At 53.8% G+C, this 11,835-nt stretch overlaps 1 protein-coding gene across 1 annotated transcript; it reads right to left on the reverse strand.

Annotated features, from left to right (window-relative positions):
• Positions 1 to 1,692: 1,692 nt before the first annotated feature.
• LOC135314000 (uncharacterized) lies at positions 1,693 to 11,286 on the reverse strand. The gene is made up of 7 exons (XM_064455665.1): positions 11,120 to 11,286; positions 6,627 to 6,696; positions 3,701 to 3,806; positions 2,618 to 2,881; positions 2,442 to 2,524; positions 2,285 to 2,326; positions 1,693 to 2,040 (listed from the first exon to the last, which is right to left on the reverse strand). The coding sequence occupies exons 1-7, from the start codon at positions 11,284 to 11,286 to the stop codon at positions 1,693 to 1,695; spliced, it is 1,080 nt and encodes a 359-aa protein (XP_064311735.1).
• Between the last annotated feature and the right edge of the window lie 549 nt (positions 11,287 to 11,835).

The raw sequence follows: 11,835 nt of genomic DNA on the forward strand, positions 1-11,835 counted from the left end.
CTGGCAGTCGGGGTGCCAGGAGCAACTGTGCCTCAGTACCAACCACTTCTGAAGCAGCTTGAACCCCTTCATATGCTGCCAATATCTCTTTTTCAGTTGGAGTATAGCGGGCTTCGGACCCTCTGTATCCCCGACTCCAAAACCCTGGGGGTCGACCTCGGGTCTCCCCATGTGCTTTCTGCCAGAGGCTCCAGGTAGGGCCATTCTCCCCGGCTGCGGTGTAGAGCACATTTTTTACATCTTGTCCTGCCCGGACTGGCCCAAGGCCTACTGCATGAACTATTTCTCGTTTAATCTGTTCAAAGGCTTGTCATTGCTCAGGGCCCCATTTGAAATCATTCTTTTTTCCAGGTCACTTGATAGAGAGGGCTTACGATCATACTGTAATTTGGAATATGCGTTCTCCAAAAACCCACAACGCCCAAGAAAGCTTGTGTTTCCTTTTTGCTAGTTGGTGGAGACATGGCTGCTATCTTGTTGGTCACATCCTTGGGGATCTGACGACGACCATCTTGCCATTTGATTCCTAAGAACTGGATCCCTGTGCGGGTCCCTTCACCTTACTTTGTTTTACGGCAAAACCAGCCTTCAGAAGGATTTGGACTATTTTCCTCTCCTTTCTCAAAAACTTCTTCTGCTGTGTTGCCCCACACGATGATGTCATCAATGTATTGAAGGTGTTTGGGAGCTTCTCCCTGTTCCAGTACAGTCTGAATCAGTCCATGGCAAATGGTAGGGCTGTGTTTCCACCCCTGGGGCAGTCGATTCCAGGTGTACTGGACGCCCCTCCATGTGAAAGCAAACTGTGGCCTGCACTCTGCTGCCAGCGGGATTGAGAAGAATGCATTAGCAATATCAGTTGTGGCATACCACTTGGCTGCCTTTGACTCCCGTTCGTGTTGAAGTTCTAGCAGGTCTGGCACAGCAGCACTCAACGGTGGAGTGACTTCATTCAGGCCACGATAGTCTACTGTTAGCCTCCACTCTCCGTTAGACTTCTGCACTGGCCATATGGGACTGTTAAAGGGTGAGTGGGTCTTACTGATGACTCCTTGGCTCCTCAGTTGGTGAATGAGTTCATGGATGGGGATCAGAGAGTCTCTGTTGGTGCGATATTGCCGCCGGTGCACTGTTGTGGTGGCGATCGGCACCTGTTGCTCTTTGACCTTCAGCAACCCCACAACAGAAGGGTCCTTCGAGAGGCCAGGCAAGGTAGACAGCTGTTTAGTTTCCTCCGTCTCCAAGGCAGCTACACCAGAAGCCCACCTGTACCCTTCTGGGTCCTTGAAATACCCTCTCCTGAGGTAGTCTATGCCAAGGATGCACGGAGCCTCGGGGCCAGTCACAATGGGGTGCTTCTGCCACTCATTCCCAGTTAGGCTCACTTCGGCCTCCAGTACAGTTAGCTCTTGGGATCTCATAAATCACCTCAAGCACAGCTAATTCCCTTCGATACTGGATGCCTTTCTCCATAGAGATACCGCTCTCCGCAGGACCCCAGGAGGAGATGTATTCCCCACCAGCACCGCTCCACCACACATGGCAGCACCAGCCCCCTCTCCCGTACCAGGTACTTGCCATCCGATGAGATGGCCATGCAGAGGACGTGGGATGCGTGCCCCATGTGCCGCTCCTCGGTGCCCTTCTTCCACCCAGGCACCACGCACAGCCTCTTCCCGCTCTCCACCTCCCCTACGGGAAAGGCATCGCCATCACACCCTGGGAACCTCCCAACATATTGGAAAGCGCCAACGAGCCTCCCACAGAGCCCAAAACGATGCACGTGCACATCCCCGGAAGGGGCAGGGGCCCAGCCACCTCCACAGGCACCCACGCTCCTGCTGCTGCAGGGTCCCTCCCTGCAGGGTTCAGGCTGGGGGAACAGCCAGTCGCAGCCCCAAGGGAACACTTGCATTTGATGAGGGAGCCGTCCTTGGAGGCCGAAAAGATGAACCTGTCATCTGGAGAGATGACCAGGCAGGTGACGGGCAGCTGGTGCCCCCGCAGCACTCGAATGCTGGCTGGATCTGGAGGCTGCACCTGCAGGGAGAGCGGGATATGAGCTGGGCCTCCCTCGGTCCCTTCCCCCGGCATGGGAGTACCCAAGCACAGCACCCTCCCTCCTCCAGGGCACCAGCCCCCAGCACCCTGGGCAGAAGGAGGGCCCTGGTCCCGGAGCCAGCACAGTAACTCGGGGTGCCGGCCCTGGCTGTGCCCGAGTGCCCCCCAAAGCCGGCACTTAGAGCCTGGCAGCCCCCCGGCGCCCCCAGCGCTGGGCACTTACGTCTTTGGCGACCAGGCGCTGCAGCCGACCCTTCTGCTCCAGCTGGGCAAGAAGCGGGAGGCTCAGCGGAGGCGGCCCCGGCCCCGCGGGAGCGGGGCAGAGCCCGCCGCCGCCGCCGCTGCCGGGACTGGGGGGACGCGCCCGCCCCGCTGCTCACCACGTCCTCCTTCAGCCGGTCGCCGATGAGATCCGCCGGATGCGTCTCCTCCTCCTCCTCCTCTGCCGCCGCCCGCTCCTCCTCTGTGGCGGACGCGGGGCGTGAGGGCCGGGCTCAGCACCGAGGGCCGCACGCCCCTCTGCCCCACCGGGGTACCGGCACCGGGCGGCACTCACCGTGCCGGCGGAGCTCCTCCAGGTACAGCTTGGCCAGGCGCAGCTTCTTCTCCTGCGGCGTCTCCTCCACCTCCTCCTCTACCGCCACCTCCCGCCGCCACCGCCGTCCCAACGACGGGCTGCGGGGACAGGCGTGAGCACCGGCACCGGCACCGGCTTCCCCCCGCGGCGCGGCTCGTACCTCTCCGGCTCGGAGTCGCTGGACACCTCCTCGTCCACGGGCCAGACGGCCGCCGCCCGCGACCTCCTCTCGGCGCCCAGGACCTGAGGAACGAACCGGGGCAACCCCAGGGACGGAATCGGACGGGACGGGACGGGACGGGACGGGACAAGGACGCCCACAGGAGCGACCTCGCTGGGGCAATTACTCCTCATCCCCCTCCCCCCGCCCCGTCACGCCCCGCCTCAGCCCGGCTCGGACCGGCCCGGCCCGGCCCAGCCCGACCCTAGCCGAGGTCCCGCCGCCCCGCGTGGGGCTTTGGCCCTACAGCTGCCCGCCGCCGCCATGCTGCCGCTCCACGTGCTGCCCGCCCCGCTGGCTGCAGGGGCGCGCCCCGCGCCTATTGGCTGCAGCCGACTAGGTCCCCCTCCCGCCGCGCCTGCGGCCCCGCCCCCGCTTCCTATCGGCGGGCCGCGCTGTCACTCGAGTAGTGACGACTCCGCTGCGCCCCCCGGTGCTGCTGGGCCTGCCCCCTCGGCGACACGGCCCGCCCCCTGGTGCTGACAGCCACGCCCCCTCGGCGGCTTGCCCCGCCCCCGGTGCTGCTGGCCCCGGCCTCTCGGCGCAACGACACGCCCCCTGGTGCTGCCTGGCTTCTGGTCCCGTAGCACGGCCTTTGCGGGCTGCCAAGGACCCCGGCCTTGGCTGTCGCCGGGGGTAGTGGTGGGACGGCCTGTCCCGATGATGCTCTAAAGCGCTAAAACCGGCTTTTGTTCGGAAGCTTTATTTTGCGCATTTAGTGTCTTCTCTCTGGCACCTGGGGAGGCGTGGAAGGGCAGCGGGAGCACCCTTCGGCTGCTCCAAGTTAGGCAACAGGCTCGCTTCCTCAAGGATAAGCAGCCAAAGAGTGTCACCACGCGTACCCAGAGCATCCTGGAAGGGCTGCTGACTGCTGGCGGGTGGTCTCCCTTTTGGAGATTGCTCAAAGGCGACGGCTCCGCGGAGGGCTTGGTTTCGCGGAGTGACCTCCTGAGGGCGAAAAGGGGAAAAGGGGATAGCAGCATTAAGGTGTGACCCTCTCAGGACCATAAAGCCCCGTTGTGTTAGGTAAAATGGCCGCTCAGAAGGCAGTTAACGCCCACGATTTTGTCTCTTCACCGGCCGAAGGGATAGATAAGCTGTACGATCTTTTGGAGGTGCACCGATCTCGCCCCTCACCCCGGGGACAAGATTGGGTGAAAAAACATTGGTTTCAACCGCAGAGCGTAGTAGACAGGATAAGGGTAGCGTAGAAGGAAGCTAGGGTTAGACCGGGGAAAGGAAAAGCTGTAATTTGCGCAGTCCTGGGAGCGAGTCTGTCAGCAGCGGTGGAAGAGAGGAAACGGAGGCTTTGTCAAGCCGATGTCACAATAGACTCACTGCAGGTGGTCATAAAGTCACTGCAGGAACAATTGGGAGGGAAACAAGCGATTGTTGCAGGAGGAGAGAAATCAAAATGCCATACTGAAGGAAGAATTGAGGGGTCAACTTTTGAGGGAAGCAGATACACTGGCGGAGGTAGAGGTGAAACTTTCAGAGAAAGGGGTACGGCAAGTTTACCCTCAGGGAGACTTGCAGAGGGCAAGGGAAACTGTAGAAAGCTTCCCTCACATGTATCCACTCTTTAAAACAGAGTACTTGTATGAGAAGAATAACGATGACCGTCCTCAAGTTCTCACCAAAGAAGTCCCATTTACAGCAACCGAAGTAGCAAAGTTGAAAAAAGACTTTGCAAGAACTCCGAAGGAATCGGAGACAGAATATGTGTGGAGAGTGTCCCTGTCAGCAGGGGGGGATGGAATTTTGTTGTCGGAGAAAGAAGCAGAAGGATATTGGGGTTATTAACTACAGGTAATCGCCGAGCCCCATGGTCATTAACCCAGAGGGCTGCGTATTGGGCCGGAGGGCTGAACCCTTTGGAGAGGGGAGATCCCCTTGCCATAACAGGTACGGTGGATCAACTAGTGGAAAGCGTGCAGAAAGCAGCCTGTCTCCAAACGATGTATGATCGGGAGCTCAAGCCCAACCAGAGTTCCCCGATGATGATGCCTGTAGACCCAGGGAGGATGACTCCCCTGATCCGGGGACTCCCTGACTCCCTGAAACCCACTGGGATCCAATTACAGGGGAAAATTCAAAATAATTCCGCAGGAGAAAGAACTGTGGCCACTCTGGAGGGGATAATAACCCCTGACCATTGGCGGTTGGGAAGGAAAGTGTGGACGTGGAGGGAGGTAGCGCAGGAATTAATTAATTTTGGGAGAAAATATGGCCCTGATGGTGGATCGTTCCAAAAAACCGAAACAAGGGTTGTACGGTCTGCGGAGCAAGTTAACAATCGGCAGCTGTCAATTGGGAAGGGCCAGGATTTGAGGCCACTCCGCAACAATCATCCCGGGAGAGAGAGACCCCTAAGTCGACAGGGGTTATGGCATCTAGGGCTTCAGAAGGGCATTCCTCGAGACCTGATGGATGGACTCCCGACCCCAAAATTGGAAAAACTTGTACAGAAATGGTCAGGGAAGAAGGCCACTCTCGGATTAGTTGCCGCTGCTCCACCCCTGATAGATCTTGAGGGGGAGCTGACTAGGGAAAAGGCGGAAAACTAGACCCTCCGTTCCCCGAAGGTGAGGAGAGGAGCGGAGGATGGATGTTTGTAAGACAACTCACCTTGAATCTAAGAGGGGATTTATTAGTCACAGTAGCTGTAGGACCAAGGAAAAGACCGGTAATTTTTCTAATGGATACTGGGCCACAAATCACCGCACTGATGCAGACCGAAGCAGAACGGTGCGGGATCTCTATCCCATCTAGAAATCTAATTCTCTTAAATGCTCTGGGAAAAACACAGTCAATGCCTATGAGTTCAGTGGCACTATGGTTCCCAGGAGAGGAAGCCCCCATCAATACCATGGTAGCCATAGGACCTTTTCAGACAAACATTTTAGGCATGGCTGCGTTGAAGGGAAGGCAGTGGCATGACACCCAGGGGAAGTCGTGGTCTTTTGGCATCCCCCAGGTCAGGCAATTAACTGAAACATCTTGGGCGGAGGTGCGCCTATTGCAAACGGCACCTGCCCTTCCCCCCTCCAAGATTACCAACGTAAAACCCTATGCGTTGCCGCTAGGAGCCAGGGAAGGGATAGCCCCAGTAGCTGAGGATCTCAAACAGCAGGGAATTTTAGTGTTTACTCACTCCCCGTACAATTCACCAGTGTGGCCAGTACGCAACCCTAATGGAAAATGGCGCCTGACCATTGACTATCGGCGACTGAATGCAAACACTGGCCCCCTGACTGCGGCTGTACCCAACATAGCCGAATTACTTGCGGCCATTCAAGAACAGGCCCACCCTATCTTAGCAACCATTGATGTGAAGGACATGTTTTTTATGGTTCCACTCCAGGAGTGTGATCGAGACCAATTTGCTTTTACCAGGGAAGGACAACAGTATACTTTTACCCGTTTGCCTCAGGCATATAAACACACGCCTACCTTGGCCCACCATGCCCCAGCACAGGAATTGGCAATAATCCCATCAGAAAGAGAGGTCAAAGTCTATCAGTATATTGATGACATACTAAAAGGGGGACATACCATAGCTTCGGTGCAGACTATGCAGGACAGAACTATTAATCATCTGGAAGGAACAGGCCTTCAAATACCCAAAGAAAAAATACAAGCCCCTGCCAGTGAAGTTAAGTTGTGGGGCATCTGGTGGAAAGGAGGGTCAGCCTGTATTCGTCAGGACACCCTCTCAGCGTTAGATCAGGTAAAAATTCCGGAAGGAAAAAAGGAGCTGCAACACACCTTGGGATTCTTGGTCTTTTGGAGAAAGCATAAGCCGAAATTTGCAATAATGGCACGTCCCTTATATGACCTGTTGCGAAAGAGGGTGATTTGGAAATGGACTCCAGCTCACGATGAGGCACTGCAGCTTTTGGTGTTTGAAGCAAGCACCCATCAAACTTTGGGCCCTATCCACCCCACCGACCCAGTTCAAATTGAATGGGGGTTGGCACACTGGGGATCGTCAACTCATTTTTGGCAGAAAGGAGCAGAAGGTCCCATTCGACCGACTGGGTTTTATTCTAGGAGTTTTAAGGACGCTGAAAAGCGGTACTCCAGCTGGGAAAAGGGTTTGTTTGTAGTGAGCTTAGCTCTTAGAGAAGCGGAGCGAACCATACGCCAACAACCTATAGTTTTAAGGGGACCCTTTAAGGTAATTAAGCCTGTGTTAGCAGGGACCCCTCCCCCTGACGGGGTGGCCCAAAGGGGTACTGTGAGGAAACGGTATGCTAAAATCGAACATTACTGTAGTGTTTTTACAGTCACTGAAGGTACCGCAAAGGTGTTAAACATACAGGAAGAAGCGACAAACCTTCTGGAGGAGGACACCCCTCCTCCTTCTGTAGTTAGGATTGCCCCGCCATTTTCGGAGGAGCTGCGAAACGTATGGTTCGCAGACGCCTCCGCCAAACGAGAGGGCCAACAGTGGAAGTATCGGGCTGTAGCTATTCATGTGGATACCTAGAGGGAAATAATTCCTGAAGGCGAGGGCAGTGCCCAAGTGGGAGAGTTAGTGGCGGTATGGAGTGTGTTTAATAGCGAGGGAAAAGCAGGGACTCCGGTGTACATCTACACTGACTCGTTTGCAGTATTCAAAGGGTGCACAGAATGGCTCCCTTTTTGGGAACAGAACAACTGGGAGGTAAATCGGGTGCCAGTGTGGCAAAAGGAGAGGTGGCAAGAAATCTTAAATGTTGCCAAACACGGGGATTTTGCAATAGGATGGGTGCCCTCCCACCCGGAAGGGGGTACTCCGGTGAGTGAGTGGAATAATAGGGCGGATGAATTGGCCAGAATTGCCCCTCTGCAGAAGGAGGAGCAAACAGGAGAAAATTGGGATAGGCTCCTAGAATGGCTACATGTTAAACGTGGCCACGCGGGGTCTAATGATTTATACAAGGAGGCACATGCCAGAGGCTGGCCTGCCCCTCGGGACGCTTGCAGGGCCTGTATTTCAGCTTGTGAGCAATGCCGACTTTGGCTAGAGCGACATCCCAGGGAGGAGTTCCCACTCCATTTGAGAGACAAAAAGACCCTCTGGGAAGTCTGGCAAATCGATGATATTGGGCCTTTCCGAAAGTCAGAAGGAAAACAATATGTATTAGTAGGCGTGGAAGTAATTTCTGGCCTAGTCCAGGCCGAAGCATTTCCACGAGCACCTGGGGAAAACACAGTGCGGGCCCTGAAAATTTGGTTTAGCTCCCTCCCAAAACCTGGTTCTATTCAGTCAGACAATGGCAGTCATTTTACTGCTGCCAGAGTACAGGAGTGGGCAAGGGAAGAAGGAATCAAGTGGGTATTCCACACCCCGTATTACCCCCAAGCCAAGGGGCTAGTGGAACGAACTAATGGACTCTCAAAACGATTTCTGAAACCTCATAAGCCGCATTGGGCGGAGCACCTCTGGGATGCAGCTACCCGAGTCAATGGTCGCTGGGGAACAAATGGATGCCCCCGATTAAATGGCTTTTGTCCTAAACCCCCAGTTTTAATTCCAACGTCTCACGCTCTTAGTGTTCCAAGGGAACCAACGTTCTCTCCTGGACAGCCAGCGTCGGTAGAAATGCCAACCGTTGGGACCGTCCCCCTCATACTTACTGAACCCCTTAACAAATATGCCTGGAAGGCTGAAGATGCCTGGGGGGGGGAAAGAGCACAAAATTAACACTCGCTGGACTGTTGCCTCATTTTAAGCACGTAGATGAAGCCAACACTGGGCAAGTCGACGTTTTGTTTCATTTCACAGGAGATCCCCGCGGGAACGCAACCGAATGTGGGAAGATTAACATTTGATTTTGACTATGTGTATTTTTGTGATTGATTGTGTAACATTTGTAAGCTTAGGCTGGATTTGTAGAGCAAAATGTCAATTTTGTTGTTTTGGTGTATGGTATGGGTCGCGATCCCTGGAACAATCAGTTATCCCCTCAAAGACTTTAGGGATGAAGGAAATGATATAAAGAATTCTTTTATGCAATTGGCTGAACAAATAGCAAGTGTTTATAACCTCACAGAATGCTGGATATGTGGAGGACCGTTTGGTCTATCAAGTTGGCCCTGGGTAGCTCTACCTTTGCTACCAAAATGGTGGGTGAGTAAATATAGCGAAACGAAAGGGAATAAAACATGGCAAAGCTCACATGATTCACCCAGAGAAAGGTAAATACTGTTTGGCTAGAACGCAAAAGGATGGCGTCTTTGTGGGTAACGGCACATGTGAATGGACATATCAGAACGTAAGCATAACCGTTCAGGTGGGAGAGGGGCCACATGAAAAGGATGAACTCGTATATAGCTATGCCTGGGTGAATGAAGAGGGATACCAGAATGCATTTCCCAGATTTTGGTCTCTCACGCCTAATACCAGCCGAGGCAACTCTGTGGGCCGTGCTTGTATTTGGGACCAGGAAGCAGGAGCTTACAACTGTAAATATTGTAATAGACTAGATTGGCCCCGTTGGAGGAGAACGTGGGAAGACCTTTGTTCAGACATACCATGTTGTGAAAACTCCACAAAGGAATCGCTATATTGTTGCGTTGAAAGTGGCCCGTTTGGTTTAGAACCTACCCCTTATTTTGACCCTTCGCCCCGTGTGGAACATTGGAAAGGACCCTTTGCTAACGGATCAGTGGCCCTCGAGGGACACTGTTGGATGTGTGGAAACCATGCATATAAAGCGTTACCAGCAAACTGGTCAGGAATATGTTGCGTTGGGGTGATCCATCCCTTGGTTTGCTTACTCTCAGAAACAGACGGAGACCATTTAGGCATTTGAATATATGATGATTTGAAGCGGGAAAAACGATCCAAAGTTACTGATACCTCCCTCACCGATGGGAGTGGCCAGTCCTGGGGTAAAGACGTGCGGACCCCCCAGCGTATCATACAACATTATGGACGTGCAACTTGGAACCCCAATTGTTACCGAAAAACGCGGTAAAATCAGAAACAACTCCTTAACACTAATTTAGTATTAAAGAGCAGGCATTCTTTATTCACGGCGCCGGATGCACGGGGGATCGTTCCTCCTCACGTGCATACCTCACGCACCTTTCCCATACAATTTATAGATCAAAAATTTACCTATTCATACATATTCATTATTGTCCTTTCTACTGATTGGTACGAACTTGCTCGTTCCACATGTAGATTACTGCGCAAACTCAGTCGTCTTCTTCTATTGTTCTCTTTTGAGTAGGTGGTATTACTTGGGTCGGTGGTCCGTGAGTCGGTGGTCGCGATCTCCCCCTGCCGGAATTACCTTTTACCCTTTTGGCTCTCAGTCCCGGCAATCCTGGCCAGTTTTCTCAGGCTGCTACACAAAACTGCACTTTATCATTCCTTTTGACAGAAGTGCATTCTTCTAGTAACAAAACACATTGTCTATATATAAATGATTAGAAACACAAATTGTTTTTGATCACTACACAGATCGATGGATACGCTAATTCCTATACTCTATGTTCTCATATAACAATTCTAGTTGATTTGGCTACACAATGAATGGGTTAGTGGTGCTCGAGAACCCATTTATAATCTACATCGCATTATCCGGCTGCAAGCCGTATTAGAAATTATCACCAATCAAACAGATGAGGCCCTCGACCTACTGGCAGATCAGGCAACCCAAATGCGAACTGCAATTTATCAACATCGCTTGGTTCTCGACTACCTACTAGCCGAAGAAGGCGGGGTCTGTGGGAAATGGCATGATTCTAATTGCTGTTTAAAAATCAATGACAATGGCAAAGTCATCAAACAAATTACTGCCGGAATACGGAAATCGGCCCATGTTCCCCCCCAAACCTGGAAAGGCTGGAATGTCGATATGTTCTCCTGGCTTCCAGGAGGTCCTTGGATCAAACAAATCTTATTTTACCTATTGCGTGGCCTAGCTACGTTACTGTTTTTGCCATGTGTCATCCCATGTTTCATTCAGTTAATCCAACGTGTTGTCACAAATATGCAGTTTGTACCCATTGTATCACCTGATGGAGTTAAACACATTGGAGCTGTACGTCAATCTGTGTCATCCACAGCCCAAATTGTACAAAGCGTTTGTCTCCCCAGTCTGTTTTATTTGGAAACTGAATTGTTACTGATGTTAGGCGTTGGCCTTGTTTAGAGTTTATCCTGGAAGGGCTGCTGACTGCTGGCGGGTGGTCTCCCTTTTGGAGATCGCTCCAAGGCGACGGCTCCACGGAGGGCTTGGTTTCGCGGAGTGACCTCTTACCATTCCTCTTGGGACTTCCAACGTCCCTGGGTGGGAACGGGCGCAGGGCCGGTGGGGATGGGTGGCATGGGCAGGAGGCAGAGCTGCCCTTCCTGCTGGGGACACGGAGGGGACAAAGCTGCCGGAGTCAGAGCATTGGTGGCTTTGTAGCTCCCGCACTCGGCCATGTCGGCCCCAGGCAGCGCAGGCTCCTCAGACGGTGGGAGGCAGAAAAAGTGATTCACCCTGGCGTGGCCCTGGGGAGGGGAGGGAAGGCTTCAGCCTCAACTTCATCCTCGCCTCTGGCTCCGGCTCCGGCTTCTCCTTCCCTCTGTTTTGCAGCCCAGCCCAGCCCAGCAGCTGGTGCTTCGTGGCAAAGACGAAGCATGTGGGCAGGTGATGCCCTGCACCACGGGAAAAAGCGGCTGTCCTGCTGCTCTCCAGAGGACGCCAGCTCCTCTGGGGCTGAGGTCTCTTCTCTCCTGTTAGACTTTGGGAAGAGGAGATACCCCAAGCCGCAGAGCATCCTAGGGCTGGGGCTGCTGCTTTGTCTCCGCCTGAGCAGAGTCCTTGCTGGGGGCTGAGTGCCACCTCGTCCATGCCCTCAGCAGCCGGAAGCTCAGCCGTTGCAGGTTAAACCTCGACTCAGCCTTCCTCAAGCTGAGGATGAGGAGCGCCTGTGTCGCCAGGGAGGAGACCAGGAGACTCGTGTCTCTCCCTGCATCTTGAAGGACTGC

This window comes from Phalacrocorax carbo, chromosome 6 (genome assembly GCF_963921805.1).
Source record: "Phalacrocorax carbo chromosome 6, bPhaCar2.1, whole genome shotgun sequence".
Lineage (NCBI taxonomy): Eukaryota > Metazoa > Chordata > Aves > Suliformes > Phalacrocoracidae > Phalacrocorax > Phalacrocorax carbo.

Coding starts and splice junctions, on each gene's coding strand:
- LOC135314000 (XM_064455665.1), bottom strand. CDS start 11,286: ATGGCCGAGTGCGGGAGCTACAAAGCCACCAATGCTCTGACTCCGGCA. Junction 6,697..11,119: donor TGGAAGTCCCAAGAGGAATG/GTAAGAGGTCAC, acceptor CTTTCGCAACAG/GTCATATAAGGGACGTGCCA. Junction 2,525..2,617: donor GGAGGAGCTCCGCCGGCACG/GTGAGTGCCGCC, acceptor CGTCCGCCACAG/AGGAGGAGCGGGCGGCGGCA.